Genomic DNA, 23,444 nt, shown 5'->3' on the forward strand with positions numbered 1-23,444 from the left:
ACTCATTCCATTCCATTCTCTTCAATAAATTCATTCAGAAGCTGAAATATGTGCTCTCCTGTAGTTCTTGTTGGTAGCGGATTACAGAATAGAAAGTCCTCATGGGATGTGCCCTCAAACTCGTACCTAACATAAACGAGCAAATTTTTCAAATCAAAGGCATCTACAGACTCATCTAATTTGCACTGAAAAGCATTTGCTCATCTAAACGCGCTTTATCAGTGTACTTTTGAAATCATCTGCCATATCAATAATTCAATGAGTGACTGTGTCTTTCAAAGTGACTGTTTAGCAGCTTTTTCTCCACACATAATAAGTGTCAGCTCTTTTGCCAACCGTAAACAAAGTTCTTCACAAATAGAGTGGGGGAGCATGCATTTTTACTAACAACGCGTGGTGCAACAATGTATCTACCACCATGAAACACTGCTCACATGCTCTGGAATTTCTAATTATCAAATGCTGTCCCTTCTATATGCCGAGGGAATTTACAACTGTTATCACTGTCATCTACATCCTCCCTGATGCTAATGGCAAAGAAGCGCTAGAGCAAGGGTGGGCAAACTTTTTTGTCCCAAGGGCCACATAAAATTTTGAAACTGTATAGCGGGCCACTTCAGGCTGCTGTTACAGATAGCCTTTGACCTATATAAGTTTAGAATCCAACATAGGCTTAATAGTTCAAGGTTAACGAAAACCTGAGAGAAAACAATATTTTAAATATAAAAAAATAAAAATTGAATAAAACTTGACATTCAACTCACAAGCCAAGTCTTATTACCTATTACCTCGACGGGTAACTGTTCTGCATGATAAACTTATTTTATCAAATTTGTTCTTGCTCTCTGGACAAAGAATATCTACGGTTTCTATCATACACTCCTTCAAAAGCTCCCCTTCAGAGAGTGGCTTGCTTTGTTTAGCAATTTTATATGCAGGCAGGTAGCTTGCCTTTGTGCTGGCCTCTTGGATGGTAGAAGGGCGGAAAAATACATTTTGCTGAGCCTGTAAACTAGCGACTAGTTTGGAAGCTCTATTAGCCCACTCTTCGCGTGACAGATTGCTAGCATAGTTAGCATGTTTGGTAGAAAAATGCCAACTGAGATTGTATTCTTTGAACACTGTGACACTTTCCTTACAAATTAAATTATAGCCTTTGTTCCAACCTCTGTGAAAAAAGTATTTTGCAGTCCATTCTTTGTTGAAAACTACGCATTCACTGTCAACTTTCTGCTTCTTCAATCCACTCATTTTGGCACAGGTTCCCCCACAGTACGATGGACCCACTCTAACTGGTGAATCAAATTGGTAAAGCAGGGGTTCCCAAACCTTTTGGGTCCGTGCTTCCCTTGACCTGTCAAATCTTCCACATGCCTCCCCTGTGTCAAAAATAATTTATATGGCAGTACGATATTTTACAAAAGATTAAAAATTTGAAAAGAAAATGATGGGTCAAAATAAAAACAAGGTTTATCCAATTTTTATTATTTGTAATCATTTTCAAAACCAATAGGCTTGATCAAAATAGTAAAAATACTTGACAACATTTTATTGAAATCAAACTACTGTGAACAGTTTCCAAATGACGTTCCAATTTATTGGGGACCATGCTCTCAGCAGCCAACACTTTAAGGCAGACAACTCACTGGGGACATTCTTCAGTGTCCACAATCGTGCATATGAAACCAAAATTCAAGAAACTGTCGTCATACTTTCTGTATTTGCGTTTTCATTTCTCTTTAGAACTAGGCTCCATGTCCTTTATGTTTTTTATTCATATTTGAAAATCTCTCAATTTCAATCGTGTAACAAAAAACTCACACAATGACCACTCATAGAAACATGAAACACCGAAGCCGCAGTCAACTGGTACGCTGCTTACAGACTGCCGACTCTTGTGGCCAGTGTCATGTGACACAATCTAGCCAGGTAGCGTGTGACTCGTACATTCTGTGTGTCCAAACAGCGGGTTTTGTGCGTAATAAAAAGTTTGACTGGAGATACCTGAGACTCCCCTGACCGACAATGATGCCTCCCCTAGGTGGTGCAATGCACAGTTTGGAACCACTGTGGTAAAAATGTGTTGTGCCATCTAATGGCACGAATAATGAAATATAAGAAAAAACACCACCAAACAATGTGGAATATGGCGAATATTGACTAATTAATTTTTTACCTCAAGGGCTGGCTAAAACTGACAGGCGGGCAGACCATAGTTTGCCCACAGGTGCACTAGAGGTACTGTATGTTGCAATAAACAAACAGGAATCTGCACATCCCGACACAACCTTTATCCTCGCGGGTGACTTTAATCATACAAATCTCAGCTCCATTCTCCTGAAATACCATCGGCATGTCTCAAACAAGAGGAGAAAAAACTCTAGACCACGTTTACACTAAGATTCAGAATGGTTACAAGGGTGTACCCCTACCCCACTTTAGAAACCACAAAACTCAAACCACATCACTCTGTTTCACCTCCCGGCATAGAGACAGCTGGACAGCTGGACAGGCGAGTGAAACCAGTGGTCAGAACGGTGAAAGTGTGGCCTGAAGGAGCTTAATCAGTCCTGCAGGACTGTTTTGAATGCACTGACTGGGATGTGTTTAAAGAGGCAGAGAAATCCTACTCCGTGGGGCCCCTGAGCAAGGCCCTTAACCTGGACTGCTCCGGGGGTGCTGTACAATGGCTGACCCCAGGCTTCTCTCTCCCTATTTGTGTGTCTGTGTGTCTCATGGAGTGAATAGACAAATTCCTAATGCAAGAAATTGTATAGGGCTAATAAAGTGATCAATCAAGTGCCCAGTCCATCACTGGGGATGCTCTCTCATCCATCCAGGACATTTATGACAGACAGTGCTTGAGGAAAGCTCTAAGCATCATCAAAGACCCCACACACCCCAGCGACAGACTGTTTGACCCTCTACCATCTGGAAAATGGTACCAGAGCATTTGGGCCCAGACTACCAGACTCAGAGACAGTTTTTACCCCCGCACTATCAAACTCCCAGCCTCTCTCACCTACGATCTGAACCCTTAAGGTGCCTTCTCTCTTCATCAAAACTCAAACACACATTGAAATCTATCTCTACCTCTACCTCACATCAATACATTCACTCCCCATAATTTTGTATCCTTTATTTCATTCTGTTGACATATGATTTTGCACAACTGTTTTTGTTTTGCACATTACCTGTTACCTGTTGTTGTTTTGCACATTGCCTATTGTCTCTTTCTTTTCTTATACAATTGTATTGTTGTATTGTTGTACTACTTGCCGTCTGAGAGCTAGCTAAATAGCATTTCATTATACATATACCTGTGTATGAGTATAATGACAATAAACTTGAACATGAGTGATTTAGCTAACATGAATATAGCCTCTGATGAAGAATTTCCCACAACACAGTCATTATACTTACACGGCTGCATGGTATAGTGAAAAGTGTTTCTCATTAGTCTTTCAGGTGCAGTATAAAAATAGAAGAGCAGACAAGACAATAGACAGAAATACAATAACAATTACAGTGTAAACAACAGTATGGTGCCAGTGCAAAATTGTCAAAAACTGTGCAAATACACAAACAGAGAAAAGTATACAAACAGGACAAAAACTGTGCAAACGTAATAAGGCGAAACAATGCAAAAATTATACAGCGATTATTTAGTAGTACTAGTACAGTTTTGGCTTACATTCAGTTGTTCTTTTCGAGAAACACCCTGGGATTTTAAATGAACAGGGAAAGTCAGGTCCTTGGTATTACATCTCATCTGACGGATGGCACCTTTTTACAGTACTTTGTTCCTGTCACTATACTGGGGCATTAGGACCCACATAGAGTGCCCCCTTCTGGCCCCACAACACTTCTTCCAGCATCAACCTTAGTTTTTCCCAGGAGGTCTCCCATCTAGGTACTGACCAGGCTCACACCTTCAGTGGGTTGCCAGTTGTGAGTTGCAGGGTGATATGGCTGCTGGAGCTTTGTGTCAGGCAATTTTAGACTGTCAATGCTCCAGGATGTCTAAGCACAGCACCAGCACCAGCTCCAGCACCTACCTTTGACAATACAATTTTTTATATACAGTAGTGTAGATTGGTGCATTGACTACATCGGGTGTTTAAGAGCAGCAGCTGATGGACCTTAAGCATGCGGACAAAACTATTCTAGTGTACATTCACCTTTTTAAATTGAAATTTTGCAACCGTGTTCTTGTAGAAATTACCTAAATGCAGTGAAATATACTGCATTTAGTACAGTATATACAAAATACTGCAATATAGTTTTTTCATTAGAACTACCTGAACAATTAATGATTAATCTGAGTTCCAGTCAATACTTTGAAAAAGCCCCGAGCACCATGCAGATGAACTGTGCTACTGATGCAGCTGTGAATGATGTGGTTGTGACTAATGATGATACTCTGCACCACATGATTCATCTAGAGAAGAGGATATGAATCTGGGGTAACAAAACTAAGGTGTCTAAATTTCATGAGTGAAACACTCATGGCTACGTTTAGAGGTTGCATGACGTATTGAAGTAGCCTCCTGGATCTAGAGAAAGTGTTGGTAATGAAACTGGCTAGTGAGTGTGCAACATGCACTGTGACCTCCTAAAACTATTCTATGGTTTATGGTGTATGATGTATCTGACCTTCATCTAGTCCTCACCAAGTTCTAACAGTGGATTAATCTAACCTCATGCGACAGATAACACAAAAATTTTACTTTGTCATTATTTGACAAAAAAAGTCATTCAGTATCCTTGTGAGCTTGTGTTTTCTGTACAGATTACAAAGAGACCAAGACCGACTTATGGTTTTGAACCCCAAATTAATTGGAAGGAATTAAATATTATGGATTTTAAATTCCTACAGTATGTTGCATGGAAAAACATATGTTGACATATGTTCATAATATAAAGTGCCTTGATTGTGTTATTATACATTTTCTTGTAACTTTTTTGAAAGAAAACATTTTTTCAAATCACAGTTTTAGGAAAGTGAAAAAGATTATATTTTTTTCTCTAACATAAAAAGTATATACTTGTCAGTATGGTTACCCATGGACTTAATATACTGTATAAAGCACATATGCTCTGCTTCTGTTGAGATTTGTTCTAGGACTCTTTGGGCAGAGATCACGACACTCTTGGGAGCTTCAGTGTGTCTTTATCTTTACAGAAGATATTGACACTATTTGAATTCTGTAACATGTTCACTACACTGAGCACTGTAATACACACACCATAGGCTAGTGGGAGATGAGGCCAAATTGAATGTAATAATATAATTTGAAATGACTAAATAAAAAATGTTTTAAGATACCTTGTGAGCATGTTATCAACAGTTTTACCTTAAAAAATGTTAAATTGATTGATATCACAACTCTGGTACTGCCTTTACCCTAGTACATCTGCTGTCCCATGCACCTCATGATTTACAATTTAAGTACTGTGGAAATTTGTCTTATATGGAATTAAATGGTGAACCCTCTGATTTTTGTTTCGATTGTGGTAAACAGCGCTATCTAGTGGTGCCACAAAAACATGATGCATTTGAGTTATGTTCCTTAAGGACACCTGCATCTCAGAGTAATCAAATCCCACAGCCTCAATGGATCTCATGAAAAGACTTCCTCTCACCAGGGCTAAACACTAGAAGTAACCAGCTACACATAACAACATCAGAAAACAAGGAAAATGCACATTACATTCATGTACATTCAATTGTCCCAGGTAGTACCAATATTGTAGCAGTGGACAGGTACTTATGGTCCTTAGGTACTGAAGTATACAAGACAAAGTACCAACTCAGTGGTTCTCAACGTCCGTACCCTTTTCAATAAATTACATTTGTTTGCAATAGATTTCCTTTGATTAAAAAATCATAAAAAATAGGTAGAACTCACAGCCCCACTAAGAGTGTGTCCTAGTCACGTAAAACTGTTTCTGAATAGATTTGCTGGTGATCAGATTAATTTTCATTAAAGTGCTGCATGTAGGCTATAACACGTGTCACTTGAACTCACTTTTCTTGCATTAGGAATTCTTCTTTTTCACATACTGTACATAGTCTCACTATGAAAGTACAGCACTCTATTTTGAAAGCAAATTAAAATTTTATCAACTGTTTTATTCAAATAAAAAGTTAAGGAACTACTACTGAACAGTGCACATTAACAGTACAGACTGAAAAAATGCTGCTTAGCAATAATCTTATTAGCAGTTAAACTGAAATGATTACCTTCTTTTTTAAAACTTGATATTTCCATGCTTCAATACATTCATTTAAAATGAGCATTTATCAAGGTTGCCATAATTGCAGATATTCTTTCATAGTGTTCGGTAAATTTCAGTGTAAAAATATTTTTAAATTTTCTGATAATTCCCTCTGCTGGACATCTCCCTTAATTACAAGATAAAAAATTGCTTTTTTGAATTTCCCACTAACCTAACTTATTGTTAGTAACTTAAGTTCATACTGACTTAAATTAAAACCAACTTTAAACCTGAACAAATATCAATAAGAAGGAGATTCATGCTATGTGTGCAATAGAAGAAATACTTCCTAAAAGAAGAGATTTACAAAGCTTAACAATACAATCACATATATTTATGAAATTTAACCTTTTTGTTTTGATATTGATTTTGTAAAGGATATTGTCTTGTTTTAAGCTTTTCGCTTAAGAATTTGCAGTTCTATATTTCACATGAAGATGCAGGCATTCTTTACAAGTTACTACACCATGGGATCCTTACATTATAAGTGTCATAAATTAACACCTATGTTTCTATGTATCCAATAAATATTTGGGAACAGAATTGTTAGATACTCTTGACATACAGAATACAGGAACAATTGTGTTTTTTATATTTAGCTAATTTCACATTTATTCCTTGCAACCTTTTACATGACTCCAGGAGGAATTGTTGGTCAATAACAAACAGAAACAAGCATTACATCCTCTGTTAAATACAACTTTTCTTCCTTATATTTCCAATTGTATATCTGTAGCCTCATGTAAAAATTGAATTTCAGTTCAGTGTGAATAATTTCATTAAGCAATTAGATTATGCTATTGGTGTCTTATTACTTTACAAACAGAAAGAAACTTGAAGTAATTATTTTCCAATGTGACAACCCTGAAGGTGATTCACCAATTTGGACAAGACTTTGAAATCTGGTAGTTTTAAACTTTTTGGCTTGGGGTAATTGTATCTTCTCGCACAGTTCAGGTGCACTGCATTGTAGGAACTACCACTACAAAAGTATATACGAGCTACAAAAGGTTGTGGTAATCACAGGTTTCACAGCTAAACCTTTGACCTTATTTTGTCACAGCAATGTGATATACTTTTCTACAGGAAAGCCCACCAGTCTTCTTGACGTCAGTTCAATCTTCAGGGGAAGTATGGGAGGGGGCGATTACCACCCAGCAAGGCTGAAAAAAAAACTGGGGGTGGGGAGGAGTAGGCAAACCTGAAGGCAAAATGAGGACTGCTTTGAGAGAAAATTATTTTATTTTTTGAATGCTATAAAATTGACTTATAATTGATAGCTTTTGTTTACAGTTTAGTAGAGAAGATGTACTGTACTGTACAATATTGTTACAAATGGGGGGTTATGAAATTAGAGCATAAGGAGGAAACTGACTGAGTGGATTAGTCAGTAAGTAAATGATCATAAGCTGCAGCGGTTGGTATAGTTAGAGGCACACTGGCACAGCTTTGGTGAAAAGAGTAATAACTGTACACAATAATACACTTGGTTAAATAAATATTAACAATTATCATACACATACTACATACAACATACATTTCCCTATGTTTATAGACAAGGCATCCAAGAGGCCAAACTTCCTAACCACCCAGAAAAATACCAAACTCCTAGAAAGTATTCAAACTTAGAACGCTTACAAAGGCCAGAATAAGATGAAGCTGCCTTCTAAACGAAATAAAATAAACCTTTGTTAAATCTCTCTATAAACCTGGATGCCACCAGATGAATGGGATCTCGCTATTCTAAAAATGGACCCACTAACCAGTTCCCTAACAAACACAGAATAGCAATCTCTCTTAGCAATGTTCAAATAATTAGCTCAAACCTGGTCCTTATGGATGATCTGGACAAGAACCTCTTGCTTCTTGCCTGGCTCATGCTTTATGCTCTATCCTCCTGTGTTCTCCTCTCCCCTGCTCTGTTCTTCTCTGTCCTGGTCCCCTTCTTGTGTCACTCTTTTTTTCTACACTTTTGGCACTCTTAATTATTAACTCAGAATTTAATTAACCAAGGCAAATCAGAAGATTCTTTTGATCATTGTCCAACTAAGTAAACATCCTTTTGGTTTGAAGCTCTAGGAAGTGGAAATATTAACACCAGCTAGGCATTACCAATTGTCTCTAGATTCTTAGAAATACTTCCTTAGTCACCTACCATAACATGTAACATTATCCCTCCCTTAAAATAATTATTGTTCCCAATTTGCTTTCAGCAAGTCACCTTATGAAATGGATTCCTTTCAACTCCACTTACTGCTCTCTGAGTTTTACAGTTGCATGTTCACATATTATTGGTGAACACCTTATTGGTGGGTGGCTTTCCAGCTCTGCCAGCACCATGCAATCGTTCACTATATACTGTATTTTCCAAACGCTAATATTTTTCGTTACTTGCACTTTCACTTTTCGGTCACTCCGGCATGACAAAACTGGACAGTAGACAAACTGTAGCCCAAAAGCCCATTTCTGTCTAAACCCCTCTACACTCTTTGATTTCACCCATTGTTCCTGTTATGATAAAGACTGTAGTCTTGTACACCTGTTTTGTTTCCACTTACTTTTAATGCTCACATGCAACAAAGCTGGCAACACCTTCTCAGCACCTGTGACTGACAGTCCGTCAGCTATCAATGCCACGCCTCTTTTCCAATGTCTCCCTAGCATGCAATTACCCACAAGTTCCTGCAGCAAAGATCCAGTATGCTGTCAAGTCCCACCACATCGCTGGCAATTATATCCAACAGCCTCTGCTCTCTATAAGTCTGATTTCACTGGTCTCTCTCTCCAAGTCAAGGTGAATGGCATAGACTACTTTCCAGCCCTATGCGGTATTCACAGGTATTCACAGCTAAAGCACTAGTGCTGCTGCATCTACACACAAACTTTCTTCAGTGACACAGTACTCATACACAAAACACTGTGCTGCTTTATCCTGGTACCTCAGCAGCCCTAGTGCCGTAATCTCTCAGCTAACAAGCCACTGTCTGTCTCTGGTAAACACACACACACAAACATCCTCATAGTTGCTTTTTCTTTTTCTCATGTTCAGCCAGCCTATGCATAAAACGCTTGCAGCAGCCTATGTCTCTCTCATGCTTGTCACACACAATCATTATACCATTGTTTTTAAATCTTATACCTAAAAAACAAACCAATTAATAAACAATGAAAAAAATGTGTAATATGACTCAATGAAAGTCATGGACAGAAAATGACTTTGGCTAATGACATACAGTAAATATGAATATTTTTTCAATAGGAAAAAGGAAAACAAAGCCCTGTTAAAACAGGTGTCAGGTTATTTTCTCATATTATTTATTGAAAAGGAGGCCAAAGAGTTAAAAAAAAAACAAAAAATCTTGCTAGATTTATAGTTTGATGCTCATGTAGATGAGCCTATAACTGGCCTATTCTGTTTTCTTTAAAATAGAAGTGACACTTCTTCTCATGATTGCTTTTAGGTTAGCTAATAAAACAGAAAATGGAGGAGTGTGAAATGTCCCAATGGAGTTTTAATGGTGGTAATTGGAAAACTGTCAACTTTAATGAGCAAATACAGTAATCACAATGCATCAATTTCTACAATTTACACTTGAATTTCTCAATTGCACAGTGTAAGAAGAAAAAAAGATCTCTTGCACCCACACATCTTCAATGCAGTCAGGTTCATCAACAGTGTCCATTGCGAGCATGTCTGTGCAGCAGTACATTTTCCTCCCACTCTCTCACTACTTTTTTGCTGCCTACAGAAGAAAGTGCTTCTGTGACCTATCTGTGATATTCCTGAAGCCCGTCATTTTCAAACAGGGCTTGCTGCTTGCAGGGCTATATGTGGGTGTTCAGTGTGGTACTTATCAAGGCGGTTTAGCACTGCACTTAGAGAGTGAACAACAGCAACAAAGAAGACGGTATATGAATGAGTCATTAATTAACTTTCAGAATGTGTAAATATGATGCACATGCTAATCAACTGCAACGCACGAGGTTTACCCACAGTGCATTTATATGGCTCAGCACCTTTCCACCTGGTAAGAAGCAATTAAACAAGGCCAACTGATGCTTCATGAAAACTTGACAATTTCAAATGTATGCTAAACCCTATTTGCGAAATTGCCCAAGACTTTCCCAAATTGAAGGTGTGTTATGGACTTGTTGTTAATAGCACAAGCATCTACAGTATAGCTGCTGTTTTGGTAATGATTTATAACAGTCAGAACTTACCTGTAATCAATTATGTTTGAAGAACCAAGATATTTTAATGGAGAAAAACATATTGGACTTTCTGTAGAATATATTTCAGAATTAAAATAAAAACTACTTCAAAGACTTTCAAAATTAAGCAGCCTAAACTGAAAATTTTCAGCTAAAAATCAGTTGATGAAAACTACGATAAATGTGTGGTACTGGGTGTGGGAAGATGAAACAGTGTCTCCCCAGGGTTAACAGTTATCATTTTGTGCTAGGTATAACAGTAAATTCTTGTGTTTCAGTTCTCCTAGTCCTTCTCTTTATAGAAACCTCAGCTTTAAAACTCCTAAAAGCCCTCAGAAATACCCATTATAGATGAGCTATAAAGGAGTTGAAAGGGAAATGCATCAAAGGAGTTTTTACAGTTTTTTTTTCTTCTGATGCTCTATACTTGAATCACATTCAGTAATGTCATGTCTTGAGGTCATATGTCTATGAAATCATGCAGAAGTGGAAAAGTGAGTTGTAGCTGAATGCATAAAGCCAGACATTTTTAATCACTACTAATTTGCACATTTTGGAAGTTATTGTTTTGTAATAACTGTGTTAAAGCGTTTCAGATCAACTTCAAATTCACAGCTGAATTACAGTATGTTATAACCATCATTTTGATATTATACTCTTTACAATTTATTTTTAAATGGCCAAGGAATAATACAGATGCAGCCATTCAAAATGGGTGGGGTATTTTGCGGTAACCCCGGTGGGCTTGTCGCGGTATCACGCAGTATCACGGGGTTAATCGCGTCATTTGACGTCATGCCAGAAAGTATCCGGCATCACCTTGTAAAACCGCCAGGAGGAGCCAATAAAGCTTAACCTCTCATGTACAGCATTTGAGCTTTTAAATTTAAACTGTGTATTACAGCATGTTAATCATCAGTCATTAAAATGTTGGTATATTTTATGAAAGCAAGATTGCTCAGTTGGACAAAAGTACACAACCTACCTTTATCAGAAATATTTATGCATCAAAGCCTTTACCGAAGATATTACTAATAGTATTAATAATGAATGACTTTGGACAAGCTGTATACTCAAAGTATAATTTCTTTAGCACATTTGTACAAGCACTTGTAATCTGTCCAAGCCCTACTTTGTCAGGCATTTTCTTTTACTTCAACGGACATAAAAACTCCCTTGCTTTTAACAGGGCGTTTCATAATTTCTAACTACGAAAATTATTTAAACTGCGACACTTATCATTCAACTAGAGCTCATCAACTAGAGCAACTAGAGCGGGTTTAAATATATGTGTTTTTTGATTCACAATCAGACAAATGCAACATAAATTGATATCTTTGTCTTCTAAGACAAATGCAACATAAATTGATATCTTTGTCTTCTAAGTACAGTATCTTAATAAACTTTCAGCATAGCTTTCTCCCCGTTTAGATTTATTTTTCTTGGGATCTTGGGATCAAACGTGGAAAGATTAGATTGTAATATTTTTATTTTTTAAATACATTTTAGAAAATTGTAATCTATACTAAAAAGCTGTACACCACCTGCTATAAAGATACATATTGTAATACTTTCGGGTTCGGATAGGACAGACACGAGAACTCAGACTTGTGGAGTTAAAGCAAGTTAAAGCCTTGATTTTATATATCACCTTTAAAAGTGGCATCTCAAAGCAAAGTAAATACCCAACACTGATTGTACCCATCTGTCATGCTAATAAAGCACCTTGAATTGAATTGAATTGAGGGAGGGGGGGGGAGGGCGAGCGAGAGAGCCAGGACAGACAGGCAAATAAGATACACTCCACAGACATTCACAACAGCGACATATCATAAAACGTTTGCACATATAGTTAAGTTATTACTTGGTTTTCAAAGTGCAATGAAATACAATATTGTTGTTGTTGCTGTTATTGCTGTTTTTATCCTGTAAGGCGTTTTGAGAAGCCACCTTTAAAGGCGATATATAAAAGCGCTGATTCTTATGGAATGTGTTCCGCCGGGGATTCAAAATTTTTTTTTATCGCGTATCTAAGGAAATAGCAGTATAACCTTCTTCATGCACAAACAGTGGCATGTTACATTATTAATTTGGGTTTCTCCTCTTGCCAGAAAGCTCTAAATTGCATTTTGAGTGCGTTTTTTTACTTTTTTTAAATTGCAACCCATAAATAAAGCTGATACTTGAATTATTCTAAACTGTATTACAGCAGCACAATGGACAATGCAACATAAATTGCAAAAATGCACTTGGAATCTGTCCAAGCCCTACTTTGTCAGGCATTTTCTTTTACTGCAACGGACATAAAAACTCCCTTGCTTTTAACAGAGTGTTTCATAATTTCTAACTCCGAAAATTATTTAAACTGCGACACTTATCATTCAACTAGAGCTCGAAATATCACAAGGATCCCCAAGAGCACAGCAAAGACTGTATTAAAAGAATCGCGTATCTAAAGAAATTAATAAGATATAATTATATTTGTGTACTGCGACAGGGCTGTGTAGGGCTGTTTCACCTCTCTCTTCATGTGACTCTATTCAAAAGCCATTTAGCAAAGAGGGGATGAGAAGAGTGACAAACTAGTATACTTTAGATCTTTTTTTCTGAACCGGGGAAAATCTGACCATGTTTCTCTATAACAATAATAAAAACCATTATTTTACATATCACCTCTAAAAGTGGCATCTCAAAGCAATACAGTAGATGGAAAAACAGTTAAAAGGACCAAAGTAAATACCAGACAAACGCAAACGCGTTTTTAATAAAATGCTTTTATTCATTCAGCAGAGAGCGAGAGGGACATCCAGCAGAGAGAGATACACACACCGGTTTTCATTGACGAAAAGTAATTGTTTTTTTACATTCCTCTTGTCTAACAGGAATGTTTTGTTTGTGGACAGACTGTTAGACTAGAGGGAAAGAGCGCCTCCTTCTACGAAGCATTCCGTTGATCCGATCACAAATTATTTTCCAGTCGCACGAAGTAAGGGTTGAGAATCTCCGATTCACCATGCTACTAATGGTTTCCCGGAGATTGCAAGGCAAGGCACTTTTGCCTCTGGACCCATCGAAATTTCAAAAGTCACAAGATTTCGAAACACGAGGGCGGCGTAGCGGTCGGCTCTTGCTTTCCCGTCCAATGAAAGGCAGGTTCCTTTTGCTGAAGTTGGGAGACATTAGAGGCTTGCCACACCTGGACTGTTAAACCAGCGCATTAGCACGTCAAAGCCCATTGAGGAGCTGAGCACAACAATCGTTTTGTCCCTTGATTTACTGATCTGCATTAATTACAGAAATCGAGTTCCTACTCTTTGCAGACGACCTGGTCCTGCTGTCGCCCACAGAACAGAGGCTGCGGCAGAACCTGTCACTGCTGGAGCAGCACTGTCAGACCTGGGCGCTGACAGTCAATCTGGACAAGACCAGAGTTATGGTTTTCCAGAAAAAAAGCCAGACCTCAGGGAAACAGGTACAAATTCACACTTAACAACAACACATTAACACCTAACAACAGGAGCAGGGCTGAATTAGGCCAGTACCCACTATTGTTAAACATACAGAAAAGAATATTAAAGTATTGGCTTTAGTATTAGCCATACAGAACATTAAAGTGCCCCTTTCCATTCAGCGGGTGTCTGAGACGCTGTGTCCTGTCTTCTGACAGTCGCTGTTGTGAATGTCTGTAGAGTGTATCTCATTTTTAGTACTATATTTTTATATTATATTCCCTATTAATCAAACTCTAGGAGTATGTATCGGCTTGTCCCCCCCCCCCCCGCCCCTCTCTGTGTACTGTAGAGCCTCCTGTCCAGCCAGCACATGTCCACAGACATTCACAACAGCGACATTTCATAAAACGTTTGCACATATAGTTAAATTATTAGTTGTTTTTCAGGAAGTTAAAAAAAACACTTGAATTACTTATCCAGTCTCTCGAAATAGTTATTTTTCAAGCAATACAACAAACTTCGGGCAATGTGTTTTTTTTTAATCCAACATTGACAGCCACATCTTAAATCTTGTCAGTCAGCTCTTTTTTCTCTGTCACCTTAAGGACAGCACATACAAGGGTTAATTGCACAATGGACCACGCAAAGAAATTTAAAATAGTCTTCTTTAGGTGTGAGGGCAGGAGTGGATCGCAGAAGGCATAATCAGCAAATTAGGAAAACAAAGAACAGGACAGGTGAGACGTTTATCCAGAGAGCGAGTGAGCAGAAAAAGGAACAGCTGTTACGCCCAGGTTTTACGCTCTCTCTCTGCTGAATGAATAAAAGCATTTTATTAAAAACGCGTTTGTGTTTGTCTGGGTATTTACTTTGTAATCTGTGGTTTACATCTACTGTATTGCTTTGAGATGCCACTTTTAAAGGTGATATGTAAAATAAAGAGAAACATGATCAGATTTTCCCTGGTTCAGAAAAAAGACGATTAAAATCTGTAATCTTTCCACTTGTATGTCATCGGAAAATACAAGAAGTTTCTGCTTTGTGTAAGGATGGTATCAAAAAGTAATCTACTGTAAGTGGTGAGAAAGCTGTGCTCCTCAAAGCGCTTTACAGGATAAAAACAATAACAACAATAGTGTTAGGCTGGGCAAACGATTTTTTTATAGAAATACAAAATGAGATATAATGATGTGTTCCGGCTAAGACATTAACGAGTACAACCCCCCTCTCTGTGGGAGTGCTGGCTGTGACGAATTAAACCGGTTTCACAGGTATTTTCAAAGTAGAAGGGGGCGATATTTCCAGCGAAAGACACCTCCCCCCTCCAAAACCAAGGAAGTACAGTACTTACTAGTTAAGAAAGCTAGGCTCCTCAATGAAATCGCTTTAACATGCTAATGCGTTGGTGTAACAGTCCGGGTGTGGCAAGCGTCTAATGTCAACTCGACTCGATTGGAAGACAATGAACATATTCTAGCCCTAAATGAATTAATAGCAAACATGGTTTACATAAAATACATTTTTCCAAGAAAGTTTATAATAATACGATCTATAGTTGAAATCTGAGCCTAAATAAAAAGAAAAAGCATTTTCAGAGTGCAATTATGCTATGTTTATGTAGAAAAAGTGATTAGGTTTATGAGCAATCTAATTACTTATTCGTTTAAAGCGCTATATAAAATAAAGTTTGTTATTAATTTGCTGGACAGAGCGGTGAACATTATTATGGATAAGACAAAGATAACGATCCTGATCAGTTTAGAAATCTGTGTACGCAGTAAGGTTTTTACTTCTTAAACTTTGAAAATACACGTTTCGAATAGAAAGAAATCATCTTCCTGGTACAGTATGTATAGCAAACCAGCACGTCTTTTTTCTCCAATCAGAGGGGTTAGACGCTCGGTTAAAAGCAAAGGAGATTGTCTGTTATAGTGGACATAAAAACAAGAGTTTGCTGGCATTATATCCTAGAAGACACAGACCGGCGCCGGACTGGGAGAATGCCCGCAGCGTAAAAGAAAATACCTGATGAACTAGGGATTGGACAGTTTCCAAGTGCTTGTACAATCGATGGAAATGTTCAAATAAATGTGCAAAAGAAATAAACAAAATAATCATTTATTTCTTTATCATATTGGCTAGCTAATGTCCTCTCTTTGCTAGTTAGTGGCTGTGTTTCTGCGTTGGGTAGCAACGGGTGACTGTTCTCAGGCAGATGTAAACAGCTTAATTTTCGTGTTAAATACTTTTTAAAAATTAAAATTCATTCTATACAGCAATCGCATATTTGGGTACCGTTTCATAAAACTTTCATGCTTAAAATGTTTAGGGAGAAATGGAAGACTGGTGTGTATTTTTTCTTTAAACTACCAAGACCAGCCATACACAGTACAGTTTATGTACATACAGTAATGTTTATGTTCCTAAAGTAATATCGTTTATGACCTTCAGATGCATTATGCTCCTCTTCTTTTTATGCTCAGCTACTAAAATTTCCCTTTAGTGGTAAAATTCCATATTAATATTCAAAACTAAACGGATTAAAATGTGCACAGTAAAGACATTAAATGATTAAATCTTTTCACTACCAATCAATGCACCACGAGTGCCCCTGTCGGTCATTTTGGCCAGCCAATCACTTACCGCGGTGCCCTACGGTGCCCCGTGGTGGCTTGTGGGTAGTTTACCGTACCGCAGGTTTGTACCGCGCATTTTGAATGGCTGCATCTGTAGGTTTCAGTATATTATAAAAAGCAACAGCCTTATAACAATTATTTAAACGAACAGTATAATAATATATTATGAATGTGTGTCCCATTTACCCGGAAACAAAATAATTCCCACTGAGGCAGTGTATTTTAACTGTAATCATTTCATCCTCTTCTGCATTCTAATATAGATAATACAGATGTCCATAATCATCATAAGCTTCTTGTTCCATTTGAGTTATTTTACTTACCTGTGTGAAATGTTTATTTGAATCACCTTACCCCTTTCCCAGAAATGAATCAGATTATGCTGGCGAGCCAACTGGACTGCATAGTGTATAGACAGGACTTGGAAACACCTGTACAAAAAGAAATGCAAAACTTTTATTGATAAAATGGCTGACATCTGGCTGATTCTGTATTTAGTTTAGGTAACATGAAAGTTTACATTAGATTTAGATTAACTTTTTTTTTACAAATTACCCAACTTTAATGATATTATTTCTTTTTTATAATTCTTTAACAAAAGGCTTCTCATTCAGCAGCTACATTCATATCTAAAAAACACATAATTAAAATACATTTTTGTCTTTTATGTGATTTTTTTTCAAATATGCAAATTTTGTATGCCCAGTAGGTACAATGGTATTAGAGATCACAGGCTTTCATTTAAGTACATTGTGTTTTGTTTGAAGAAGTGAAAGAAAAATTACGTTTCCATCATTGAGCAAGTTTAGTCTAAAAATGTACAGAGAAATGCTTCAGAGGTTATGGAATTGATGCAGTTTCTGGAGCAAAAATGCTAAGAGTGGTTTATTTTGTCAGATAGAATATTTCCCTTGTTTTACATTATATAAGTGCCATTATATAATTGCAAAGAATCTAAACATTTCAAATCTCAAAGTGTCTGCCAAGGCGATCTAAGATTTACCGAAATCATTCAATGCAGACCTAAACTATGCTGGAGTTATGTTTACATCCTTTTCTGCTAATGGACTATATTCAATCTGCTCTTTTTTCACCTTTGTGTCAAACTGTAACACAATGAAATCTTGGAACACCATGCATCTACAATTCTATTCCAGAAGCAATTAAATTTGGACCTGAAACCCCAAATTCCATCTTAAAAAGATCTGAGATTCACTTTTTAATTTTGAAATGTACAGCATGATAAAAATGTTCCAGGCTCACAGCTGTTCACAAATTATGGGTTTTGTGGGACTTTTAACATTTTATATTACATTGAGGCTTATTATTCTTTAAACAAACAGTGAGCAACATAATAATACAGGTAAGTTCAATGTAGAATTATAGCATCAATATAATCCATTTCAAATTACTTCAAATTATAAAAGAACATCACTAACTTTCTAGAAGATATCTGGTTAAAGAAAATGTGTATAAAATGCAGAACACCATCCAGTTTCAAAAAATAGAGTTTAATGTTTATGTGCTGTATAACAAATTAAATATATTAGTGTTTACAAAACAACTGCTAACAAATATTTCACTCACAGCAGTGATAACAGAAATAAAGTTTACATACAATGAACACTGTTTGATCCCACATTTAAAATGTAATGTTCTTTCTTTTCATACATACAGCACAGGGCATGTGTGCTAGTGGAAAAAATACAAAGCAGGGACAACAGAAACTTGCAATATTTTAAATCACAAAACTACAATTGAGGGCACAATTACTGACAGAGTATGGGTAGGCTATAAATAAAACTGCAACACAATTCATTGGTGATTGCATATATATTGCATTGATTGTGGTGTACCAAAACACTGAAATTATTTCATTAAGGTCATTACACTCACAAGAGGAATTTCAAAGCTTTTTGGTCTAGTCCCCTCATTTGCTAGATGCAAACCATATTTTCTGTTGGTGATGGAGTAAAGCTGATCTAATGAAATTTTCCCTTTTGATGTCTCCTTTGCATCTGGCAAGAATATTACATTTAATATGTCATAATAACTTCAGGAAATTAATTTTAAATGTTTCTAGCAAAACAAAAACTTTGAAATCACCCTTGACTGCTGGGCAGGTTTACCAAAAAATGCATTTGTGTTCCTTTAACATCAGAATTTCCTCAAAAACAGTTAAGGTGAAAAAGCAACATTAAAATGAGGTCATTCAATTTTCTCAAACTGGTGAAAGGTCATACTCCAATAAATTCCAACTTATTAAGGATTTCTGTTTTTGTGCCAACAACACAGTTCTACTTTTAAAATGTAATATTTTTAGATGCAAAAGAAAATATATTGGTTTGCATTTTAAAAAGTCAATAATTAAAAAGTACAACAAAACAATATCAAACACACAATTCTGAAAATATATTGCATGTGGGACTAGGAAGCCATTCAGTGCCATTGTTGGCTGCAGTATTTATCATCAACAGCCAATTCAAACCTAAAGGGTTAAATCAAAATGACACAGTAATAGGGAGGTATCTATGTAAAACCTGAAAGCATAAATAATGTTCACCTTTCAAATGAAAGAGAGTAATTACCACAAGAACGAAAAACAGGGAAACCAGGCACCTTATACCCTAAATTTGTACATTGTTGAACTATTTTTAATCATCTAACAGTATAATACTATTAACACATATGCTGAAAACCTTATGCTAATTCTAACAGCACACTTTGCATTTAGAACCAAACACTTGTGCATATTGTTTATAGGTAATCTTGTCACCAGAATTGTGATTTCTAAGCTAGTCAACACAACAGATATACAATTAACAAACCAGAGGGCAAAAGGACAAGACACCATCACTGAGATTCTCAACACCTACTATTAAGTATTGCTCTACTTGAAATATCCACATTATTGGAATTGATTTTGAAAGATAGATGGAAGAATGAAGCTGAAGTGACGCAAATCCTGGTTTCTTCTATTAAAAGTTGAAATTGTATGCAATTTCATGGGAATGTTTCCCTACTAAGGATACAAATGCCATTAATAAATATGAATTGTGCTTATATCTAACTGCCGCAGCCAAAAGCTTCAGCACACAACAGGACCCGACCTATACTAAGAATGTAGTCTGCTTCACTTTATTATCCAGTACCTCAGACACCCCATTATAAAACTGGCATAACCCCAATAGTATTAAGTTTATACAATATGAAAGGAAACCATAAGATATTAATATAACACTTCCACCCTAAAATCAGGAGTCAAAGTGCTGCCTGTATGTGTTTCTTTTTAGTATTTTCTGGGTCTACTCATAAAGTGTTATTGTGCCAATAATAAATATATGTACTAATCAGGACACAATTTAAAATGTATACAATGTACTAGTACTTCAAGTTAATTTTTGTGATGTACTCTGACAATGTGTATATTATTATCCTGATTGAACTAAAACAATTTACCAGCACATCAAGAACGTATGCGCACAGGACAGATTACCTTTGTTTCCAAGAAAATGTTTAGTTTATACACAGCACATTCTTAAATAACATGATATACATGACTTTCTGAAAGACATATATCTACAAACAACTGCTGTTGCATCTCACTATACAGATGCAATTAATGAACGGCAATGAATAACTGTACAGCCAGTGAGAAGGGAACTTCTTTGCTTCTTAGTAAGCAGACTAACGATTCTAGGTGCTTTGGCAAAAAAAGATGTTTGAGGCAACATTGGTTGTTAAGGCTCTATTGTAGCTGTGCTTGCTTAGTATTTACTGATAGACACTGTGTTCTGTACAAACATTGAGAAGGAAAAAAAGAGGCTATCTGGAATCTTCTGGTTCAGATTTTATGTTTTTTTTCTCTGAGAGGTTCAGTACTCGCTGGGAGAAATCTGTGATGCCACCATTTTCTGTGGAAAACAAGAATAATAAATGTCAACAGTAGGTAACTTTAAAACTATTCTTTTATATATTACCATGTACATTACCTGGTAAAAATATTTACCCCTTTGTTGTATTACAAATTATGTATCCACTCATGAAAGTGAATATTTTTAATCAAAACAGGAAAGCTCCAGCTAAAGACGATTATGGGTAAATGTTGAAAAACAACAAAGAAATCAAAAGCAAAATGTTGATATTCCCTAGCTGGTAGAAGTACCTTTGGCAGCAATTATAGTTATAAACACTGTAACTGGAAGTGATTTATCATACATTGAACACACATGTCTATTTGCAGGGGGACAATGGTTAAAAAAACAGGAGAGGATAGCATTGAAAGGTGATAGGAAAGATAATTATTAGATTAATAATTCATTGATAAACAGTGCAAAAGCAGGTCACTGATGAGAATGTTATTGACAAAAATATTAACTTTTCACATTCTATTACAAACAATTAAATGGATATTGCAACTAACTAATTTGTTACTGCAAGAGGCTGTGTTGAGGCTTTAGCAGGTTAAATACTGTACAATTGGAAAGAGTTCTTCAGAAGGGATTCACTGCTGAAATCCCCACCTTAGTAAAAACCAATGACAATTCAGAGACCATATACTGAATATATCATATATTGAACGTGAACACTCCCTTAAAAACACAAACAATAAATGAGTGTGGCAGGGATCTGACAAACCCTCAAAGTCATAGTTCACGCTTTGGCAGTTTTCAAAGTTTCTGAGAAGGTACACACAAATTAGCCAAATTTGCCAAAAACAAATAAATCCTTCATTTTTGTAATGATGCAGTTTTTAACATTTTCAGCCTTTCTATCAAGCAAATATAAACTGAATTTAAAGGGGAAATTAAGACACTGCAAAACTCACTTAAAGGCTTCCATAAACTTCCAAACAATTCATAGATGTTTTATTTAGACCAAGTAATTGTGCAGTACAACAGAAACAGCAACATGAAATGTAATGAAATAATGTTAGATTTAATTGGCCAACCCTTTTTTTGCAAATGAGTTTGTGGTATGTGACAAGAGAACAAAACGGTAGTCAGACAGCAATCCTGGTTTAAGCAGAAATCTTTTCTTTAAAGCATGGGAAAATCTAGGTGGGAGTATAAAGGAGTGTTGTAACCAGTGAGGTGCATGTCTGAAATAGATTTTCAGCATTGACAAAACTGGTCTAATTTAAATTCAGTGGGTGCAAAGATTCCCAAGACAGTGGATGTCAAAATGTTAAAAATATGAAAATGATCAAGTTTCTACTCCTTTGCAGGACGAATACAAAAAAAACAATTACTAGAGGCATCCACTACTTGGAAGCCTTGCTATCAAATTTAGTCTTTGTAAGCTGAAAACAAACCCACCTGAAGACTGTATCTTTCCCTCGCCTGTAGAATGAAACCTTTTTAATTCACTTGACAGATGCTTGCCCAAGACTGATTCCCCTTCTGAAGCCATCTGTGACTGCATCACATGCCTTTGCTGGGTAGGGACCCTCAGGTTTAATGGTTTTTCAGCTGAAGAATAAAAAAAAGAATGCATGATTCATTTACAGTAAATGTTAATTTAGTTTTCTGCAAAGGTTATTGTTATAAAGAAAATTCCAATGGTAACTGAAATGCCTTTCTGTCACAAGCTTACCAACTAATGTTGAAAGATTATACTGTAGATCCAACCACCTAGAACGTGTGTTAAAACCAACGTCAGTGGAAAGCTAACTGTGGTATTCTGCAGTCTGTTCCAGCATACTGAATTTAGTCCTTCATTGCTCAGAATTTGATGGATCAATTAAGTGTGAGAAAATTTGATACAAATTTATAAAATTGAAATGGGTATAGAGTCAGCCCCAGTGGACTATTTTTTGATTCAGCTATAAAGGATGGACACATGGTTATGAGTGGAAGCTGAAAGTGAATTTACTTAGAACAAAGAGCAGAAAATAATTTTATAATACAAAGAGTTGCAAGTATCTGGAATATGTTTCCTAATCAGGTTGTTGAGGTGCTTAATCTGAATGAATGGCTGAATACTATTTTAGATTGCTATTGCTATTTTATATTTAGTTTACTAAACTCCCAAATGTGTAAGGCAGGCTGAATTAATTTTTAATAATCAATTTCTTAACTCATAATTGATGTGCCATATATTTTGCATTCTAAGTTTCCTGAGCCATCAAACTGCCTAATGACAATACCAACAGAGAAAGACACTCACTAAGGCAGGTAGATGAAAAGGAAACACAGGACCTTCACTTTTGTTGCAGAAGACTTATGTAATGCAGACACCTAAGAATAATGTGGTGGGAGGTGTAAATAGAGGTATAGCAGCTATACAGAAAGTGAAAGACCTAAACTGTTTTTTGCAGAAACATTAATAATAAAATGTAGTGGATGCTTTACACTTAGCAGCAGATACACTGCTTAGTAACTTATAGGAGATGAAAAGTAAGGCACGGACAGAAATTCACTAAATGATGTATTTCTATTGTTATAAACACATACTGAAAGCAATAGAGGATACTAACATGTATTACCTCTTGTTAAAATTAAACTTTGAATTAATTTATCAGGTTAAATAACAGTTAAGGTTAAATAATTCCTAACTATATAATTTAAATAAATATTAAAACATATTAAATTCCCATTCAAAACATCTTTGCGAACTATGTACTGTAAATGACATAAATAATGGCCTCGCAAAAACAAACACCTGATATTCAAACTCATCTAATGAAAAAAATATAGTATGCATGTGACATTTTTTTTATTGTCTGCTATTTTAGCTCCGTTTATCCCACTGATTAAAGTTGTTGTTTCTTAAATTCTAAGGTTGATTATTCTGACAGTAGCAGAGTAGTGCTAAGCAATTAATCAAATCTCACCCAATTTTTAAAGCATGAGATTCTGAA

General features: G+C 36.3%; 1 protein-coding gene across 1 annotated transcript in view; it reads right to left on the bottom strand.

Moving 5' to 3' along the window:
- Positions 1 to 18,077: 18,077 nt before the first annotated feature.
- nab1b (NGFI-A binding protein 1b (EGR1 binding protein 1)) overlaps positions 18,078 to 23,444 on the bottom strand; it is a 28,419-nt gene continuing 23,052 nt past the window's right edge. Inside the window, exons 7-8 of the mRNA XM_088607216.1 lie at positions 21,901 to 22,053; positions 18,078 to 20,496 (exon numbers count right to left, since the gene is read on the bottom strand). Of these exons, the coding sequence (XP_088463342.1) occupies positions 20,408 to 20,496; positions 21,901 to 22,053 (242 nt within the window). The 3' untranslated portion in view covers positions 18,078 to 20,407. The remainder of the gene's footprint in view (positions 20,497 to 21,900; positions 22,054 to 23,444) is intronic.

Source organism: Lepisosteus platostomus, chromosome 14 (assembly GCF_059453375.1).
Source record: "Lepisosteus platostomus isolate fLepPlt1 chromosome 14, fLepPlt1.hap1, whole genome shotgun sequence".
Lineage (NCBI taxonomy): Eukaryota > Metazoa > Chordata > Actinopteri > Semionotiformes > Lepisosteidae > Lepisosteus > Lepisosteus platostomus.